The 20,956-nt window shown below is 42.9% G+C and overlaps 1 protein-coding gene across 1 annotated transcript; it reads left to right on the top strand.

The window, feature by feature from the left end:
• The first annotated feature begins 15,756 nt into the window (after nucleotides 1-15,756).
• Nucleotides 15,757-19,996, top strand: NFKBIA (NFKB inhibitor alpha). The gene is made up of 6 exons (XM_005307522.4): nucleotides 15,757-16,004; nucleotides 16,516-16,624; nucleotides 17,180-17,390; nucleotides 17,963-18,051; nucleotides 18,176-18,436; nucleotides 19,269-19,996. Exons 1-6 carry the CDS (start codon nucleotides 15,757-15,759, stop codon nucleotides 19,314-19,316), a joined length of 966 nt encoding a protein of 321 aa, XP_005307579.2. The 3' UTR covers nucleotides 19,317-19,996.
• The last annotated feature ends 960 nt before the right edge of the window (nucleotides 19,997-20,956 follow it).

Raw genomic sequence — 20,956 nt, 5'->3', positions numbered from 1 at the left:
GGTACTGGTGGAATTAAGACCACCTAACTCACATCTAATTGGGGATCACACACATGTCTTAATCATGAGACCATCCTCCCCTCACACCTTTAAAACAAAGTTTCACTTGCAGCCTTGAAATGAATCACTCAGTAAAAACAATTAGCAATGGAATGACACTAGACAGCTGCAATTATCTAAATGCCGTCCTATTAACCATGTGAGAGACTAAATCCTCACAATCAAATTTGTTAGTGAATGCTAATTACAAACTAACAACATTTAGTTTCATTTGATTAGGTATAAGAATTCCACTCCAATATGATTATATTACACAGAATTACTTTTTAAAAAAAAACATAGCCTGAACCAGAGAAAATTAATTCTAACATTGACAGACAAGCAGAAGAGACCTGTTCTTTTTGTAATTATTGTTATTCCAGTCTATAAAAGTTGTGATGAAGTAGCTTGTGTACATGTGTACTGGTGACACCTAGTGGAGTGTGAAGGATGTGCCTTGGTATAACTTTTCTTGCTTCTAGCTGAGCTAAGTGACCTGCTGTTTTGCTAAACTGTCAGGATACTGTGCTAGTGAACTGAATGAAGCTACTGATACTGAATTTTAATGAGTGCGCCCCACAGACGTAGCTATGAGGATGACCATTTATAGCCATAAGCTGCTGTGAAAGGGGCATAAAATAATCACACTCGCTGCAACTCTTAAAAACAGGGAGCAATGATTAATGTCATGCTCTAGCCATCTTCACTTGGCAGACCCAGGAACATCACGGTGGGAATTGACAGTGGATAGTGTGGCAGTTTTCACTGCTGATTCCGGTGCTGTACCTCTTCTAAAGGAGGCAACAGAATTCAGTGGATAGAGCACTGGTATGGGAGTTGGTAGACCTGAGTTATATTCCCTGTTCTACCATAAAGTTCAATGAGACCAGGATTTCAGCTTGTGTGTGTGAACCTGGGCTAGTAAAATTAACCTGTGTCATAGTTTCCTCATCTTTAAAATAAGGATGCTAATTCTTACCCACCTTTGTAAAAGTGTTATGAGATCTACCAAAAAAAAAAAATGCTGTAGAATTACAGTTTTCAGGTCATTTGATTTGGTACCTTCCCTGAGCCCTGTATTTGAAATGTAAAAATGCATTAATATTCAGCCTTTAACTAGCACCTCACACCTTCAAAGCCCTGCCCAAACAGTAACTAGCTATACCTAGATATAACATGCCTCCCATAGTTGTGTCAAGAGGAGGCTTGGTAATCCCATCACCTTTTATATCCTGGTGAATATATAATTTCCATGATATAATGTGGTGATGAAACATGATAAATATCTAGCTAGAACATAATCAAGGCAGGGATTTTTACTCCATTCATATAATTAATTACTCCAAATCATATAATTTGCAAAAAATGTAGTGTGTCCAGCATCCAGATACCACAGTGATAAGCATAGAATAAAGGTCTAGCTTAGTCACATAAGTATATTTTATGTGCATTGCTCTTGGTTGAAATACTATTGACTTTTAAATAAAAGAGGTCTCTCTCTGTTTGTCAGTTATATTCAAACTGATTTCATGGAATTCTGTTTTTTGTGATTTAGCCCAATTGCTCAGTTTATGTGATTCAGCCCCATATGAAACTATTTGTAGGGAAGAAAAAAATTCTAGTGGAGTCTTCCCCTTCTCTCCTAAAAGCTTATCATGCAGAGATCCCATCTTTCTGACTGGGTTCAACTCCTTCCAGTGACTGTTAATGCTGCTTTTAGAACAGGAGGAATGGGTCACTAGAGAGGGATAACACAAAGCTCTCCCTCCCACTCCAGAGCTTGAGTGCACTGTGCTGTACAGTTTGCGGATCCAGATGAGCTAGCAAATCCAGGACTAAGTCATAAATGTGAGGTCAGATGTGCTACAGGACAGTTGATGTGCTGCCACTAGAACACCTGGCTGGCCTGATTCCATGCACTATAACAACACTGCAGATGAATCCTTTATACATAATCAGATGAACCTGAAGGTTATTAGATTTTAATTAGCATTCATTAACACAATTGATTGTGTGGATTTAGTCATTTAAATGGCTAATGGTAGGATATTTGGATAAGTGTTGCTGTCTAGTGATATTTCTTTAGCTAATTGTTTTTATTGAATGAATTTATTTGGAGAATGCAGGTGAAACTTGTTTGCAGCTGTGGGTTCTATAGACATGTTTATGGGCCTTATCCAACTCCTAATACTTTGATGGGTCTTTGAGAGGGGACATGTTGGCTCTCAGGCTGTTCTTTAGAACAATTTAGGAACTATTTTACCCTCTGCATGATGCAATGACACTCTAATATAATTTTAAATAAAATCTGTAACTGTAACTCACCCAATTTAGGTAAAATGAATACGGAAACATTTGTGTTGAGAGAGTTGAAGTTCTACAGATTTGTCATCAACATCAGAAGCAACCCTGATCAGGACATTCCAGTTATATAACAAAGCAACAAAAGTTGAAAAGCCAAAAAATTCAGAATTAGTTTTCAGTGGGGGAAATACAAGTATCTGGAAATTCAAAGATGATGTTCCATAAACAAACTGAATTCTGCTCCAACAAAAAAAGTTATACATTTCTACTGTTAACTCCTCTCCTTTCTCCGTGGGCAATAGGGCCTGTCTAGACTATCCAGTCTGTTTCACAGAATGAGATACTCTGTGGCTTGTGGTTCGTATTCATACAATGAATGGGGTCAGGATAATTAGCTAGTCATATGCACGGGACTGGCTCTCCAACCCACATTCAGTAATATAATAAATATAATGATATTCTTATCTCTATACTGACAGCTGTGTCAGGATAGATCTGAATTTCTCGGGTCTTGGCTATACCATTTATTATTATTTATATCACAATAGCACTCAAACTATGTTAAAAACCAAACAGACACACAGGAAGTCTCCGTTCCAAAATCTTATAATCTAAAACAAACAAAAAATGCTAAAGGCTGGGGAAAGGCATACAACATACAAGCTAAGTGATCAGGGTAAAGAAAGGCCTGCAGCTTGTTCGCTCCATTGAGGGAGAGAGGGATTTTGAGCTATGTGTATATAGAGGATCATGGGAATAGTTTATTTAACCATTATTAGTTGGCAAATCCCTTGCAAGCATCACAGTAGACATGGGTCTTAAGGAGGGATCCTGATGTGGAAAGGTCTGTGACCTTGCAGACCAGCATAGGGATAGTGCCCCATGCAGAGCAGGTGCCGTGGAAGAAAGAACCAAGATGGTTGTAGGAGACATGCAGCATTGTGACTTGTAGGTGAATAGTAGCTACTGGTGGGAGACAGAATTGTATGTAGAGGGTAAGACATGAAAACAACATGGCCCTTGACCACTGAAGAATGGATAAGGACAGATTTTTGCTTTGTATGTGAAGGGTAAGAGGCAAGAGGATGGATCCTGCACAGTACCAAATGCCCTCAATTCCCACTGACTTGACCTAAGGGTGCCTAGCATCTTGCACAGTTGTGAGGGGCAGCTGCTATTGGCGGAGAAGGATTTGCAAAGGCCAGACAGGTCTGTATTGGAATGCAGGCCTCAGCAGGGCACAGGGCTGCAGCAAAGAGCAGGTTCCGGTTTCTCTTGGGTTAGATCCGGGGTAGGCAACCTATGGCACATGTGCCAAAGGCAGCACGCAAGCTGAATTTCAGTGGCACTCACACTGCCTGGGTCCTATATATTATAGACGTATAGAAAGAGACCTTCTAAAAACGTTAAAATGTATTACTGGCATGCGAAACCTTAAATTAGAGTGAATAAATGAAGACTCGGCACACCACTTCTGAAAGGTTGCCAACTCCTGGGTTAGATGCATGTTAAGAAAGAATAACATAATGTAATTGTTGAATACAAGTACTCCTTGTTTTAAGGAGAAGGATAATACAACTGCCTCTCCATGGCCTGAGGAGACACACACACACACACACACACACACACACACACCCCCCTCATGAATCTCCCCTGCACACAGCGTAAAACCTGATCTTTGGACCTAGGCCACCTGGCAATAGCAAGACAGCTTTCATTCAGTATGAAGCAGTCAAAAACTTGAAGGGAATGAGCTAAGTTATGAAATCGTCCCAGAGATGTATGAATCAGCATCTGGAGGGGAAGAAATCACGTAAAAACCTCATGTCCCCGCAGCACCCACCCACTTCACAGCCCAAGTCTATATTGTGAAAGCCTGCTTTGTCCTCCCTCTTCCCCCTTCTCTTCTGTTTCTTTTCGTTCTTCTCTCTAACTGATACAATTCTATCTATGAATCATCAGTTGCAGTGTACTTTGAGAGGGCAGGAGTGTTGCTTCCAGTTTACTGTATCTCCCATAACTGAGATCCTAGCACAGCTCTCTAAGCCTATATAACATAGGAACCATTTTCAGCAAACAATAAATACACAACACCAACACAAGGTGGCGCTATTTGATTCCACTTTGTTCAGTTTGCTCAGCAAAGAAGGTGAAATGCAATGGCCTGCTGACAATGGCACAACTTCGCTTTGCCGGATTATTGGCGCACTTATAAGGGAATGTCAGTTATGTTTACCTGCACCCTGACCCTTTGAGAATTGGAGCTAGGGTGACCATATGTCCCGATTTTATAGGGACAGTCCCGATATTTGGGCTTTTTCTTATATAAGCTCCTATTACCCCCCACCCCGTCCCGATTTGTCACACTTTCTGTCTGGTTGCCCTAATTGGAGCTCTGCTGAGGATGTCAAAGGGGGCAGTTCTGAGGAGCAGTGTGTGGTTGCAGCAACAGAGTTTGGTGTGCTCTGAAAGGACTCAGCAGCAGTAGGGTTTGTGCAAGCTGTTTGTTTGGTTTTTGATACTAAGTTTAATAACTCTCCAGTTTTTAAACTGTCCATGGGCTAGGGAAGTAACATTATGTACAGAATAAATATTCAGCAGCAACAGGGTAAACTAGGCTATGAAAGCAGTAAGACATTTATGTAAAAATTAGAGATTTATCAAAACCCAGCCTGGCAAGTCTATATCTTTATAATGTCTTTCAACTCCCAGAGTAGTTAGTGTAGCTGCATCCTAAAGAAAAGCAAGTGATTTTCTCTTAAACACATCTGCAGTGTTTAATTTGAGGCTCCTGGACAATAAGCCTGCATATAACTTCTGCTAGGACACCTTTGTAAATCCAGAGTGTCTCTGTTGAAACCACTGGAGTTATTTCAGATTTACACTGGCGTAACTAAGAGCAGATGTCTTGGTGTCTCTTTAAATATTTGTGTATTTTAAACAGAGCCACCTCACATGGGGTTACTTGTATGCCAGGGCTTTAAGAGTGCTGTGATACACAGATGTGCAGGGGGGGGTTCAAAATGCACACAGATGAGAATATAAGAACAGCAATTCAGTCAGACCAATGGTCCATGCAGCCTAGTATCTCGTCTCTAACAGTGGCCAGTGCCAGATGCTTCAGAAGGAATTAACAGAACAAGGCAATTATCAAGTGATCCATCCCTTGTCATCCAGTCCCAGCTTCTCGCAGATGGAGATTTAGGGACACCCAGAGCATGCGGTGGCGTTGTTTTTAGTAACTATATTAGATATTAAAAACACTTCTACCATTTCTATTGTTTCAGCCTACAACCAGTGCTGCACTCTTTATTTCATGTAGTGGGCCTGAAGCTATTCTTGTGTATAATCTGGAATAATTCCTTTGGATTTAGAGGATTTGTTCCAGAATTATACTGGTGTAACTGCTATTATATCCTCCAGCATCTTCAAACTCTGTTCCACCAGAAAGTAATTTTTAGCTACCATATGAGCAGAAGCTTTATTATCACTAATTTCCTTTTCATAGGTTTAGAGAGAGGATGGGCCTGAACATGACACTGGATCTGAAACACACCTAGCAGTGAGCACTTCTGTATAAATCACTTTATACAGGTGGTGCAGTTTAAGTGGTACTGAACAGGCCTTAGCTTCAAGAAACTGTGGTTAAAATCTGTTCAGAGAAGGTCCTAAGTGCAGTTTCTGAACACTGCTGAACATGGTTTGTCCTGGCCTATACTTGACACTAAGCCCTGTTTAGCACCGGTTAGGCTGCAGCTGTTGCTGACATACACTATCAGCCACAGGTAGTTTATATGGTGTAAAAAAGCTTATATATGTACCCCAGAACTTCAGGGAAGTTTGAATACAGATTCAAAATATAAATGTTACGAGTCAGTCTCACCTCTTGCTTGGAGTTTCACCTCAATTTCTTCTACTTGCTGCTCCATATTAACCATCCATTTGACAGAGCTGTTCATTTTAGATTCTAATGAAGTCAGTTTCCTGCAATGATTCCACAATCTGTATAAAGTGATTGTAAGAGCTTCATAAGACACAGGCTGGGAGAAGCTGGAGAAGTTAGCAATACCACACAAACTGGGGGAAAGTCTAGGGGGAAAGTCTTTTTTTTTTTATTTTAATTTTTGGCACGTTTCCAGTTCATTATTCCCTGCCACGTGCTTCCACTCTCTTTCAGCCGAAAAGGAGGCTTGTATTGCCAGCTAATGACACTATATTTAACATAAAGTGAGAACTCTGCTGGGAGCTCAACAGAGCTGCATCTGCTTCTCTTTGCAGCTGGCTCTTTCCCCACTCCCTAAGCTTTGCTTTACGACAGGGGTAGACAACCTATAGCACACATGCTGAAGGCGGCACACACGCGAGCTGATTTTTGGTGGCACTCACACTGCCCGGGTCCTGGCCACCGGTCTGGGGGGCTCTGCATTTTAATTTAATTTTAAATGAAGCTTCTTAAACATTTAAAAAACCTTATTTACTTTACATACAACAATAGTTTAGTTATATATTATAGACGTATAGAAAGAGACCTTCTAAAAACGTTAAAATGTATTACTGGCACGCGAAACCTTAAATTAGAGTGAATAAATGAAGACTCGGCACACCACTTCTGAAAGGTTGCCGACCCCTGCTTTACGACATGATATACAGACCAATACTCCTTGCACATGTTAATGGGAATCATCAATACATTCTGATAAATTAGTGGCCATCATACATTCAAAATAACCCTTCTAGACAATGTAGTATATGAGGAAAGTGAACAGGACCAGCCAGAAATTTTCATCTGAGAAAGAGCCAGATTTCATTAGATTGACCAAAATGAAATGATATTGTTTTACCCTTCAGATACCTTACATTTATAAGATGCATTTAGTCTTGAGGGATTCCAAAGACTCTAGAAATATAACCAACTGAAATACAAACAATGCATAAGGACCTCTTCACTCCCTGAAATGCAAATCTTCCCTAGGATGGCACATGGCAATTATACAAACACTGTGCAACCGTATAGGACTGAAAGTGAAGGAGAACAGGATATCCAGTTGAAACCAGAGAGGTGAATTTAGGTAGGGAAATGTGACCAATCTAGTGGAATTTGGCCAAGACATCTGCAGTAGCAACTTCCATACTTCTGTGGCAATTGCAATGGGTTTTTAGTGACCACAATGGGTTAGGACCAAAAGATGTAAGGTACTATTTTGCTAGAAGTACCACCACCATGTTCAGATGTTACTTCAGTCCTGATTCATTAGTATGAATGCCACCTTCTGAACCACTCATACCACTTTCTAAAGCACCTGGATGTCACAGGGGGTATGTCTACACAGCACACTAAGGCTGAGCACTGACTCAGTTTAGCCCAAGCCCCTGCTTCCATCCAAACAGAAATCATCCTAACTTTGGCCAAGAATCCTTCTGGACTTGGGCCCCTGGATCCTGGTAGGTGGGTCAGAGCCTGAGTCTCACTGAGACACAGGTCAAAGCCCAGGCATTTTGCAGTGTGGCCACTGCTCAAATCCAGGTTGCCAGACTCGGGTCTGGACAGTGCACCAATGCTATCCCACAATTCCCTAGGGCTGTGCTTCCAAGCCCTTCCATCTGAATGCTTCCCAAGGACTGGAAGCAATCTCCTGGTTCAAATACAGCTGCTTGGCATTTAACCCTTTCATTTCCATGCAGTCTGCTCAACTGGAAACACCATTAGCCCTCATGTGTATTAGATAGGGCCAGCACTAAGAAGAAGTGCATCAAGTGTGCTACTAGCTGGCCAGAGGAACTCAGGCAGGTCTTGGCTAACCTCCGGTGTGAAGCAAGCAAGATGTTCAACTTCAGTAAGAGGACAAGAAGTGATCATGTCTACAAAGCTATATCTGAGTTGCTGGCAGGACTGAGGGTTGACCAGACAGCAGAATGATATAGAGAGTGAATCATGTGGCTGCAGACACACTACTACAAAGTCAACAATTCTAATGGCACCTCTGGAAACTCACTGTCTTCCTGCCTCTTTTATGAGGAATATGACTGGGTCTTGGGAACTGTAGCGAGCACTGAGCCCACAGTGATGTACGACAATCTGTTGAGCCGAGATGGCACCTGTATAACTCCATCACAGGTACCACCAGAGGAGAGCTGGCCAGCCACTGGATGAATGGCAAGAGGTGACCCTGGTGATGCTGAGGCCAGTAACTGAAGAGGCTATGCCACAGAAGCAGCTACCGCACATCCTGGGTCCATTCTCTTAGGAGATGTTTGAGGATGGCCCTGGAGAGCAGCTTACTGTAAAACTGGCATCAGAGCAAGAGCCAGAACTGGAGAATGGTGAGTTTCTGCTGCCATGTTTGTTGTTAATATATGGCTGAGAGGGAGTTCTGGCTTATGGTCCTAATAAGTTATTGATACAAACCAGGGTTTTGGTGTGCTTCCATACAGGCAGGAACCGACGCCATTCCCCAGGCACCCCTCACCACCACCCTTCCTCCCAGTACTACATGGAATTCAAAATAGACAATGGGAAAATGGGGTGAAGGTTACACAAGCAGTTATCCTGAAATTTTTACTAGCTACTCACTGATTGTTATAAGTATGGGTTGGGGGCACAGCCTCACTTACCTCTCTCATCTAATAGAGCGTGCCTTATAAATGGGCACTGTCCTGTGTTGCCTGTAAACTGAGTCCCAAAAATATTTGGCTGTTATGAGTCCAAACAAAACCAGAGTGTGTTTGGTCCATAGCTGGCTTAAATATATGAGTCCATATTACAACGGAGGGTGGCAGTCTCTCTGGATTAGGAGTCTCCATGGCTGGCAGTCAGTAGGGTCTGTGCATGGATGCAGGGTGCTTGTGAGGAAACTGTATTGCATCTCTATGCTAAATCAGCATCTTGTTGATTTGACCACTGGCTGGTGATAAAAGTGAACTTCTCAAGTAGTAGGAACTCCAGACGGTTGGTTATGTTCTGAGGCAAAGCATATTTATTAGGGCCACCTCTGTAATTCACAAGGCCCCTCCATCCCGAGATGTGCTGGTCAGTCACAAGATGTTTAAATAACTCCTAAATATACAGAGGTTCACATTTCCACTCGGGGACCGCCAGAATATCAATGTTCTCCAGTGCTTGCTGTAGGGGACAGGTTGTGGAAGCTCGGCGAGGAGCTAAGTGGCGGACTGAGTGTGAGCGGAAGATGCAGGCTGTGTAGTTGAAGGCCATGCAATGAACTTTGTTTGGCAGACCCTGCCAAAATGTAGTTTAGTATAGTTCAGCATGTTTTTGTCTGTAAACAAGTTAGCTTATATAATGAGTACAATTTATGAATGCAATGAATGTAGCCAGCTGTTGACCCCATGTAACCTTGAGATAAGTGCGAGGGGATATAGCATTGCAACAGACTCCCTTCAGTGGAGTCCTGCCTGGCCAATTGTCCCGGACGGTCAGAGATCCCCCGCAGCCCCTCCACGCGTTTCAAGAGGCTCCCCACGCAGCTTGGAGTGTAAGTTCTTCCTTCAGTAAAGCCTTGCTTTTTACTCTCAGGCACTGAGTGTCATTTTTTCGCCGGTATCACCGCGCCCCTTGCGGGCACACTCGCCCTGCCTGAAAGGACTGAAAAACCATAGCTAGTGATTAGATCACTCAGAAATTCCCCATCTTTCAGTGATCTGAACATGCCTGTTTTTTAAAATCCCACTTTAATTTTCAAACCATAATGTTCTAGTAATTGTTAAACTAGTATTTTAAAAACAGGATTGAAATTAATTTGCTCTCTGAGACACTGGACTCCAGTGAAATTGCTGATGTCAAAATACCGCTTTGATGGCTGAAATCGGCAGGTTCAGGAATGTTGATTTTAATTGAAAATGTCATCTGAACACAATTTTTATTGTATTGTTATTTACACTGCACCCAACAATGTGCTCAGTGCATTGCAGGCAGTAAGGAGATGAGGTCCTGTCCTAAAGAACATAGTCTAAACAAGTGCATCTGTAAATGCATCTACTCGTGTAAAATTTCAGATTGCCCTGCTGACCAAGTGATGCAGCTTTAGTTGAACCTTTTTTGAGGGGCTCCTTTGTTTTTGGTTTCACTACACTGTCCGGAGTCAGGGTGAGTGGTATAAATTGCCTTTTCCTGCTATGTTTGTTGCTTACCTGTCCTTGTGATGAAGTGGAAGGAAACCGTTAATAGATCTCTGCACTGATAATCACAAAGGCCTCAGCAGGGATGCAGCTGGGGGACCAATTCTGGTAAATCAGAGGCACCACAGTCACAGCACTAGGCAGTTCTGTCTATTAGGATGGAAATCAGGAAATCACAGTCTAATGCTTCTGCTTATGGAAGTGGCACGAGAACATTTCATCTTCCTTAAAACTGATGAAAATCATGCTGCCTCTTTTCAGTGCTACAGTACCCAGGGCTGCTTTTAAAATCTCTCTCAGCTATTTTACGGGAGTTAGACTTGATACAAATATATGGGTTTTGTGGCACAGCAGTGCTGAAAATTGAGTTCCCAGGCCACCCAGAGCTGAACAGACTTTTACTGAATCTAGCTCTCAAGTGTCAAAAATATATTTCCGACCTTATTCATACTCTGGTTTCTCTTCAAATTGTATAAATCTTTCGCCTTTTACTTCTCATGGATATAACCCTTTATATGTTCAAAGGGCTGTATAATAATACAGCACCTGTATTATTATCCCCATGTAATAAGGAAAAACCAGGTAATTCACAGGTATCACTGAAATCCTTTGAACTGAATGCCATGCCAGCCTTCACACACTTCATTGTGAGGGGACTGCAGTGGTCTGAGATAAAAAAGATATAGTGACTGATTCTCTTCTCACACTAGTGTAAATCAGGAGTAATTCCAGTGAACTAAATAGGGTTTCACAGGTGTTAAACTGGATTAAGTGAAAGGAGAATCAGGCCCCTAGGACAAATTTAGTTTGCTGTAAATGGTTGCAACTCTCATTGAATTTAATGGGTGTTATACTCATTTATACCAGGACTAAATTTGATTTTTAATATTATCTTATGAACCGTGGGCCAAATTCTGTCCTCGGGTCCACATGCTCAGCTTCATTTGAACTCTATGGAAGTGCATCCAAGCCTCTGATACAACTTTTACATTCTGTTGGTGGATTGCCTTTGAAAACAAATGGGATATATTGTACATAACTAAAAGGGCAAAAATCACTTAATCAAAAGCTGATCAAGTTGGTTTGTTTCCATTTGAATTAATTAATCTTGTTACTTGCATAGAAAACTCATAAATAATCGGTTTAGAATGTTCTAACATTTTCTAAAACTAATGTTCACAATAATATAATAGTGCCAATGACCTGCATTACTACTTAAACTCCTTTCTTTTCTATCATTTTGTACTGTTGTTATTATTATTAATCATGTTTATTATGGTAGTGCCTAAGGGCCAATTGTGCTAGATGTTGTACAGACAAAAAAAGGAGCTTGTCTCTTCCCCAAAGAGCTTACATTCCAAATAGACCAGACAGACACAGGGTGGGGAAAGGGATAGAACACACAAACGGAGTGAACAATGTGATGGCAGCAAACGGCACATCAGTTCCATGGTTTTGGTTTCAGGGTTTTTTGGTGGGTTTACTAGGAGGTGATCAGCTAAATGGAAAGGAAAGGAAAGGAAAGGAAAGGAAAGGGGGTGAGGGGGCAGGCCGGGGAGAAGAGAATGTGGAGTGAAACTGAAGTGAAGAGATTGTGAAGAAGGGGGTGGATTGGAGCAAGCAGCCAATCATCACAGAGAAGAGAAAGTCCAATCAAATCAGCAGAAAGTTATCTGAATAACTAAAGGCCATGGCTTTGACTGCTTCTTCTTCTACTGCTTGGAAGCTCCACTGCAGTTTTCTCTCAAGACCACGTGGCCTGAGGTGGGGAGGGGAGGCACCACCTAGCTCCTTGTGCACCCACAGCATGGGAGTCTCCCCTGCACAGTTCTCAGTCCAGCTGGACCCCACCCCACTTTACCCCCTGTATTCTACTGCAGTAGTCCCTGCTTTGGCTGCTTCTGCCTCAGGACCGACATTATTTATCCATTGTGTATGCTATGATGGGTGAAGTCATGAGTTACAGAAGAGAACTACTTTGTTTTAAATATACAGCCAGACAGCTGGATGTATCTGCCTGTATGTCTCGTCATTTACTTTCACTGTAAGCTCTTTGGGGCTGGGACCGTCTTTATGTTCTATGTTTGTACAGCACCTAGCACAATGGGGTCTTGGTCTGTGACAAGGTGCTACGGTAATAAATGAATAAATAATAATAATTGCAACTTCTCTCAGTATAAACAAACCTGGCTCCAATAAATGTACAATATTGCTTAGACTCAGGCCAATTCCCACTAAAGTCAAGGGGGAGTCTTTCCACTGACTATCCTGAGGACTGGATTGGACCTATATGAAGAGGCTATAAAGTAACTTTCCGGCGTTTAGTTATTTTAAAATGTTGACATTCTTAAGGGTTGATTCTCTCCTTTAAAAGAACCTCAGCTCCATCCTAATTACTTTTGTCTGGGAGTTCTACCCAGAGTGACCTGGCATCTGGGTCAGTTAGAATATAAAAGTATGTAGGATGTAAATGTTTATAGTGTACATTTAATTTTTTTAATCCCAAAATCACTAGCAAAATGTAACTGATGCTTCAACCATCTTGTCTGGTCCATATGTCTCGTAGATATACAAGTTAGAGCACTTCCTGCTCCTCAAAAAATACGTTTCCCATATTCCAACTACCTGGCTACCTTCCCATCTGACTACTCAAATGCAAGACCATGGTGGGTCACAATTGCTATATGATGTACTGGACACTCCTCTCTCCTCAACAAACCTTATCTAGGGTCTGAGCAATGATATTCCACAAAGGCCCAGCAGATGTCACCATAGACATTGACTAGCCACCTAGCTGTCCTCTTTAGGTAGAGGCTTCATCATACCCACCTTCACTAGCTTGGCAGACGCAAGTCTTGCGGTTGCTACCAAAGCTAGAGGCAGTCTGTGTAACAGCTGTCAAGCCACTGAGACAAATTAATCAAGTTATCAGAGAAGCTTTGCTATTGTAAATGCACTTTTGGGGAGATCAAAACATCTGGCTTCATATGATTTGTCTTTATTTATGATTAAGTAATGTGATGCTCTTCTCCTAAGGTACTGTAGCCTCCAAAACCTAAACTGCTGCTTGCTGAAGAGTGTATATGAAGGCATGAAATGGCTGTGAAAGTCAGGCACTTCCATTCCCATTGGTCAGGAAGTGGGTTGACCCTCGTGTCACTTTCCATCCTTCTGCTGCCACCTACACTTTTTAACCTTGACTACACTAACATAAAAACTTAAAATAAGCAAATCTAAATGCTGGTGCATCTGAAAAGGTCTTTCTTTTGGGAGAATATTTTTTTAACGTAACTCAGTGTTTACTACTGACAACTCCAAGTGTTGGAAGCATGGAAGGCATTGGACAACCCACCCATTTAAACCAGAATGGGAAGTTTTGAAGTTTAAAGCACTGGTTGCAGGCTGCAGGATTCTTATTATATTTTATTCCTCCGATTGCCATAGCAACAAGGGCAAGAAAAAAAACTTTAATGTTTGTACAGCACAGACTTCCAGTTAGTGAGAAAGAGATGGATTTGTTAAATTATACTTCCCTTTGAAAGACAATGATTTAACCAAAAAGGGCAAACACATGAAAACTCCATGACCCTGAAATTTTGAAAGAAACAGTTGTGGAGCTTTTATGAACCCTTCCAAAAGGCACTTTTTTTTTTCCAGACCTAGCAATTAATATTGTTACTTCTTATAAGAAAGTCCAGTGATATTGCAGCTGGCCTGAAAAAATTTGGACCATCTGCCCAACGAGCACCACCTCTTTCCCCTCTGCCTCTTCCTCTATCTTTGGATTTTCTCATAATTTTTTTTTCTCAGCGGCTCCATCCCAGGGGAGGAAGACAAGAAAATTTCTCAGACATTATTACTCAGTGTGGTTGCAGGAAAAAATTCTTCATGGGGAAATCCCCCATGTCTGAGGAGAAAAAGCAAAATTCAGCAGGAATCCCAGTCAGTTTAGCTTGTTGAATCCACATGTTGGCCTAGAAGTATTTTTTATCAGTCTAGGTGCTTTCAATTTTTCATTTGATCTTTATCAGTGGATGTCATTGCACTCAATAGGCATTATCAGAGAGGGATATCTAGATAATGGGTAACAATAAACAGTATACCATTGGCAAAATGAGTCACTTTTCCTGAGAAAAATTGATTATTTAAATACTTACATTTTTGGGAGGGGAAAAAAGTGAATTAATCTTTGACAGGTACTGTCTCAACTGGGGTGGAAAGGGAACTCCACGGTATGTGCCTGATCCTGACCCGGAGAAGTTAATGGGAGATTTACCATTGACTTCACTGGATGCAGGAGGAAGTCCTAGTAGGCTTTACACTTAAAGAAGTGTTTACGGGCTACAGTTGTGCAAATTAAGGCTTCTGAATAGTTAAAAGATTGTCAGATTCCAAACTCCTCTCGGGTTTAGATCTATTTAGTGTTGCTGCTATTGATTATTAATGCTGGGTCTTACATTTAAATAGTGCCTTGCACCACAGCAAACTGACATATTAGAGAGAGGGGCTCACCCAGCATTGGAGTAAAATACAGCCGCTTCCTTGCACCAATACCACATAAGGACGCTACAGCATCCAGCTGCAACTCCAGGGGCTTTTAGGTCAGCACCATGTGAACTGTGAAGATGTGACCACGACAACCCTACTCTTTGCGCACACAAAAAACCCCGCGGGATCTTCATGAATGCAAGCGGGTTGGAGGCTGGCTTGTGCGCATCCCGTCCCGAGGCGAATAGGGAAGGGGGACTGGCGGGGGAGCAGCCTAGTGGCGGGAGTAATGGCACCCCCGCTGCCCGTGGTGTATTATTAGCCCCAGAGGGAGGATGTATGAGGCCGGGGTCACGAGAATAGGTGAAGGGAAAGCCCAGGGTGGGGAAAAGGTGGCGAGTTCCCTAAGGCCGGCTCCCAGGGAAGTACCTGGGGGGAAGGGGCTTAGTCACAGACCTGTACTGTACCAAGTACTTTCCCTCTGGTGATTAAAAAAATGAGGGGAGGGGCGGGCTAGTCAGGGGATTCCTCCGTTGCGAGCCTCGCCTGGGCTTTTTATGTAACGCCGCAGACAGGCACAGGCTGGTTCTTGCTGTTTGACTTGCTTGGAAATTCCCAGCGGCTCGTGCTCCGCCCCTACAGAAATCCCCTCAGCAGAGGGCGTATATCCAGCGCCGCCGCCCGCCGCCGCTCTCACACTGTGCTCGCCTGCCGCCGCCGCTGAGCCTGGACTTGGGTCGCTTGCGAAGGAGCCGAAGGGGATCTAGCGCCTGTGCTAGCGGAGGCCGAGCCATGTTCCAGCCCAGCTGCAGCCCGGCTGGCCGGCGGGACTTAGCGATGGAGCCGCTGAAGAAGGAGCGCCAGCTCGGCTTGCTGCAGGACGACCGGCACGACAGCGGGCTGGACTCCATGAAGGAGGAGGAGTACGAGCTGCTGGTGAAGGAGCTGACGGACATCAGGCTCCAGCCCCAGGAGGAGCGGGGGGCGCCGCACCAGCCGGCCGAGCCTTGGCAACAGCAAGTGACTGAAGACGGAGACACGTAAGTGTGTGTCCTGCGCCGGTTGTACGGAGGGGCCCGGGCCCGGGGCGTTACGAGGGGAACATACGGCGCTGTGGCCGGCGGGGGAGGGGGCTGCGCTGAGACCCTCGCCGCCGTGTGGAGCCAGGCGGGCGCGCGGGGCTGGTGGCCGTAGAGTTCGGTGTCCGGGGCTGGCCGCCCGCCAGCCCGGCCGGGAGGGGGAAGTACAGAGTGTGCTGGCGGCGCGGGGCGGGGCCTGCGCTGGCGCCCGGCTGGGCGGAGGGGGAAGGTGCCGTGGAAAGTCCCTGGCCCGCTGCCAGGAACACTCAGCTCATAACAACCCCGCGGAAAACACCAGGCAGCGGCCTCTGAAAACCCCGGGCTTGCGAAAGCCGCAGCCTGCTGCCTGTGCACGTGACTGCTGGGGCATTGCCCGGGGCTGGCTGCTGGGACCCTGGCCTGATGTGACCCCCCCCGCTCATTGTTCTAGGACCGACTTTGAGGGGTTGTTTTTTTCTGTTCCCTTGTGTAGATTTCTCCACTTGGCAATTATTCACGAAGAAAAGGCCTGGAGCCTGGAAGTCATTCGCCAGGCAACTGCCAATCCTGCCTTCCTGAACTTTCAGAATAACCTAAACCAGGTACTTTAAACCATCTGCATTCCAGCCCAAACAAGCCAGACGGCCCCGACCCCCTTGGTGACTTTAGTAACTTTCTAAAACAAATCTTACAAATGACAGATATTTAATCAACTCACATATGACACCTCTTCCCCTGCCCCCCCGCCCCCCCCCCCCAAAAAAACCCCACAAGATCGCCCAGGACAAACTTGTGTTTGTGTACAGCCAATATTCTCCTCCTTGACAATGGCATTTTAAAGCACCATTGTTTTAAAATATACTATGGTGTTTTCCACTCATCCATTGTTTGCCATACAAAAGATATCTTTTATTTGTATCTCCCTCTGCTATCAAGAGAGCCTTAAATCAGTCACTCCCAAGCTAAAAGGGAACTCTGTTGATTCTTGAATACAGTGTTCCTAGTGAGCACGAAATATTAAGCAAATTCTTACGTTATTTTTAAGAATCTAGAATCACCAAGTGGTTGAAGGGCTGTGTGCTCAGATGCTGTCTCTAACATATTTCCTGTTTGTAATGTACTTTACAATAGTTTTGTTTTTCTTTTTTTTATAATAGACTCCACTTCACCTGGCAGTAATCACAGATCAGGCTGAAATTGCTGAGATTCTTCTCAAGGCCGGATGTGATCCAGAGATCAGAGACTTCCGAGGAAATACACCACTTCATATTGCCTGTGAGCAGGGCTCTGTCAGAGCTGTCAGCGTCCTCACTCAGTACTGCCAACAGCACCACCTATGTTCAATCCTACAGTCTGCCAACTACAATGGTATGCATAAATAAAATTCTCAGCATCTAGTGCTTCTGTGACATAGATCTCCAAGAGCTTTATAAAGGTGGATAAGCATTATGATTCCCATTTTACAAATGGGGAGGCTGAGGCCTAGCAGTAAAGTGACTTCCTTGAAATCACACTGCAGTCAATGCTGGAGCTGGGAATAAGTTCCAGCCCTCCTAACTGCCAGTGCTTTCTTCTGGCTCTCACACTCTTCAACTTTATTCTCTGGGTTTTAGATAGCACTGTTTAGCTATTTATTTGGTGTTTTTTTAATTGTAGACATTTTTCTGTTGTTTCTTTTTTGTTAAAAAAAGTTCCAGTCTAACAGTGGGTGGGAAAAAAAAACATAGCATCTAAGAAATAAAGATGCCTTTTAATTTATCTGATCATCAATGCACAATATAAAGTTCGGATGGGACAATTTATGTTCAGTTTGGATAATGGTGATTGTATTTCAAACCGAAGATATGATGATAGTGTGTTAGAAGAGTGTTTAGACTAAAGTGACTGATAATGCATTAAAGTGGAAGTACTTAATTTTTACCTACGTTCTTGTTTTACAGGACACACATGTCTCCATTTGGCATCTATTCACGGGTATCTGGCTATAGTAGAATATTTGCTGTCCTTGGGAGCAGATGTCAATGCTCAGGTGTGTATTTGAAGCTCTTTGTTTATCCAAACATGATAGTGCTGGAGTAGGAATGTACAGTTTTGGTAGTGCCAAGCCTAACTATCCTGACATTAAATTACCTGTTTTATTTTTTACTAACCAGGAGCCTTGTAATGGCAGAACTGCCCTCCACTTAGCTGTAGACCTGCAGAATTCAGAACTGGTGTCGCTTCTGGTAAAACACGGGGCTGATGTGAACAAAGTGACCTACCAGGGCTATTCTCCATACCAGCTCACATGGGGAAGAGACAGCTTCAGCATACAGGAACAGCTGAAATACTTAACCACGGCTGACCTACAAATGCTACCAGAAAGTGAGGATGAGGAGAGCTGTGAATCAGAATCAGAATTCACAGAGGATGAAGTAAGTAGTTATTTTCACCCTTTTATAAGGAAGAACTAAATTTTACCCTTATGTGCCTCTACATGGCTCCCATTAAAGTTGTCGGGAAAACATGCACACAACTCTTATGTTGTGTTTTTTCCTGATGCTTTGATGGCCTATTAACTGTATTACATATAATTCACCTACAAACTTAAAGTAAACTAAAAAATTTAAATAGCAGGCATTGGGAATATAGTACAAGACCTAAGCATTGGATACCCAGAGCTAATCTATAACATTTACTTACAAAATCCAAGTGTAAATTAGACAACCTTTCCTCTTACTCGGGGCCAATTTTTTGCAGGAGTTAAGCAAATCCTCTCCCAACCCCCATGATTTCAAAGAGAAATTTGTTCATTTAAGGAACATGAAATCTAGCACTCTTTTTTTAATCAGGATTTTATTGAATGAGCATTAGAAATGCAAATATAAAAGCACACAAACAGCATATACAAATAGAGGGGAAAGAAGGTTGCTAAAACTAATGTCACAATATGTGCCTCTCTCTCCATAGTCTGTTGGAGATAGCTAGTGCATTTGTGACAAAGTTTTGGTTTGTTTCCTTCTCAAATATATATTTCTCCACGACTTTCAAATTTTTTCCTCTTAAATCTATATTATCATTTATTATTGAATACGTCTAAAGAGTTCATTTCAAATCCTGCTTGCCTTAACTCTTGAGCAGTGTTGTTGAAATCAAGGCATCATACTTAGAATTTGGCCTGAGATTCTCCAAGGTGAACTTGAGTGCTACTTGTAGAACTCTGCATTAACCGATATATATATATATATATTTTTTTTTCCCTTCTAGATAATGTATGATGACTGTGTTATTGGAGGACGACAGCTGGCATTTTGAAGAAGAGGTTTCCCTTAAAGGACATGACTCTATATATGTATAGGAAGCTGACGTATTTTCTTTAAAAAAAAGATAAAATGTGAAAAAGATATTGAAATACTACACTGCACACCATGGACTACATCATTATAACAGCAGGTTTCACATTCTGACCCATACTTTTACTAATGGGAGTTGGATGTGTAACAGCAGTAGAAATCTATGTTTATTTGTGCCAGTTAGGGATTAACTGGTTGTCAAAATGTCTGAACAGTATGAGGACAGACTACTGGATCCACCTGAATATTCATTTTGGGTACAAGAATGTATCTGAGAGATGACTAGTGAGTTTTTCTGTGGAGTTGCTTCCCCCTATATGGCTGGACAGGTTCACATAAGTATCCCATCTGCTGGAAGAAATTGCATAGATTTCTGTTGGGCTGATTGTAATCGCTCCTAATGACTGACCTCAGCTGCTCTTTGTACTGTAATGCAGAGAGAGGAATTGAAACAAAAGAATGACCTCTTGGCTTTTATGGGAAAGGTAGCAATAATGTTAACTCTGCATTGGAAACAGTATTTCCCTATGGATGTGGCATGATGGCTAAACTTTTAGCAGTTGTATATCATGTATATATTGTATATTTTGTTTATAATTATTTTGATACCTGAGATGTATATTTATTAAAAAATGTCAAGTCCTTGGTTTGTCATTGGACTGGTTCACATTCCTGGCTTTTAGAGGAGAGCTAGCCCACTGACCCATCTATCTCTCATCTGCAGCGATGAGGAAGAAAGTTCATTCAGACCCCAACACCACAGTTATTAATGCAGTGAATCTCTGCTGGACAAGAGCCTTGAGTTAACTTTCTTTCTGGGAACCACATTTCTACCATCTTCAGTTCCTCTCCCTGCCTTACAAAGCTGATAGTAAATATTTTTCCTCTCCCACAAGAAGAGAGTCATCTGCTCTAGAGCCAACACCAAATCCCCTACTTGAATTGTCAGCAGCTGTGTAGAGTGTAGCCCTAAAACAGGAGTTCTCAAACTGGGGGTCGTGACCCCTCAGGGGGTCACAAGGTTATTACATTGGGGGGTCACAAGCTGTCAACCTCCATCCCAAACGCCGCTTTGCTTCCAGCACTTATGGTGTTAAATATATAAAAAGTGTTTTTAATTTATAAGCAGGGGGTCGCCCTCAGAGGCTTGCTATGAGAAAGGGGTCACCAGTACAAAAGTTTGAGAGCCACTGCCCTAATACATCACTTTCTCCAGTCCCCCTTCACGTATGAAGTCCCTAGTGGTCTGACCTGCATTGTTCCCAAGTCCACCAGGCCAAAGTTAATTGCACTCATTGTAGGCCAGCTAAGAATGCCTCCCTAAGCCATGATCAACAGCAGGTTTTGGTTCTTCTCAGTTCATAGAGGGAAAGAGGAATAAGTGGGTCTCATCCACTTTGAGAGTTCATCAGACTGTTCTCTTCAGCATCTGCAGAGACAAAAGTCATCTAGCCAAATTCTCCTCTGCAGATGATCACCTCTTGGCTCAGAGGATGGTAGCCTGCTTTAACTTAAGTCACTGATATAGGGGTCCCTCCCCACCTCCAACATGCCCACTCCTTCCCAGCAAGAGCCTGCTCTGCTCCCTTCATGCCAGCAAGG

The sequence above is a fragment of the Chrysemys picta genome, chromosome 4 (genome assembly GCF_011386835.1).
Source record: "Chrysemys picta bellii isolate R12L10 chromosome 4, ASM1138683v2, whole genome shotgun sequence".
NCBI lineage: Eukaryota > Metazoa > Chordata > Testudines > Emydidae > Chrysemys > Chrysemys picta.
Note: the sequence above shows the minus strand (reverse complement) of the source record. Positions and strands in the feature narration are given on the sequence as shown.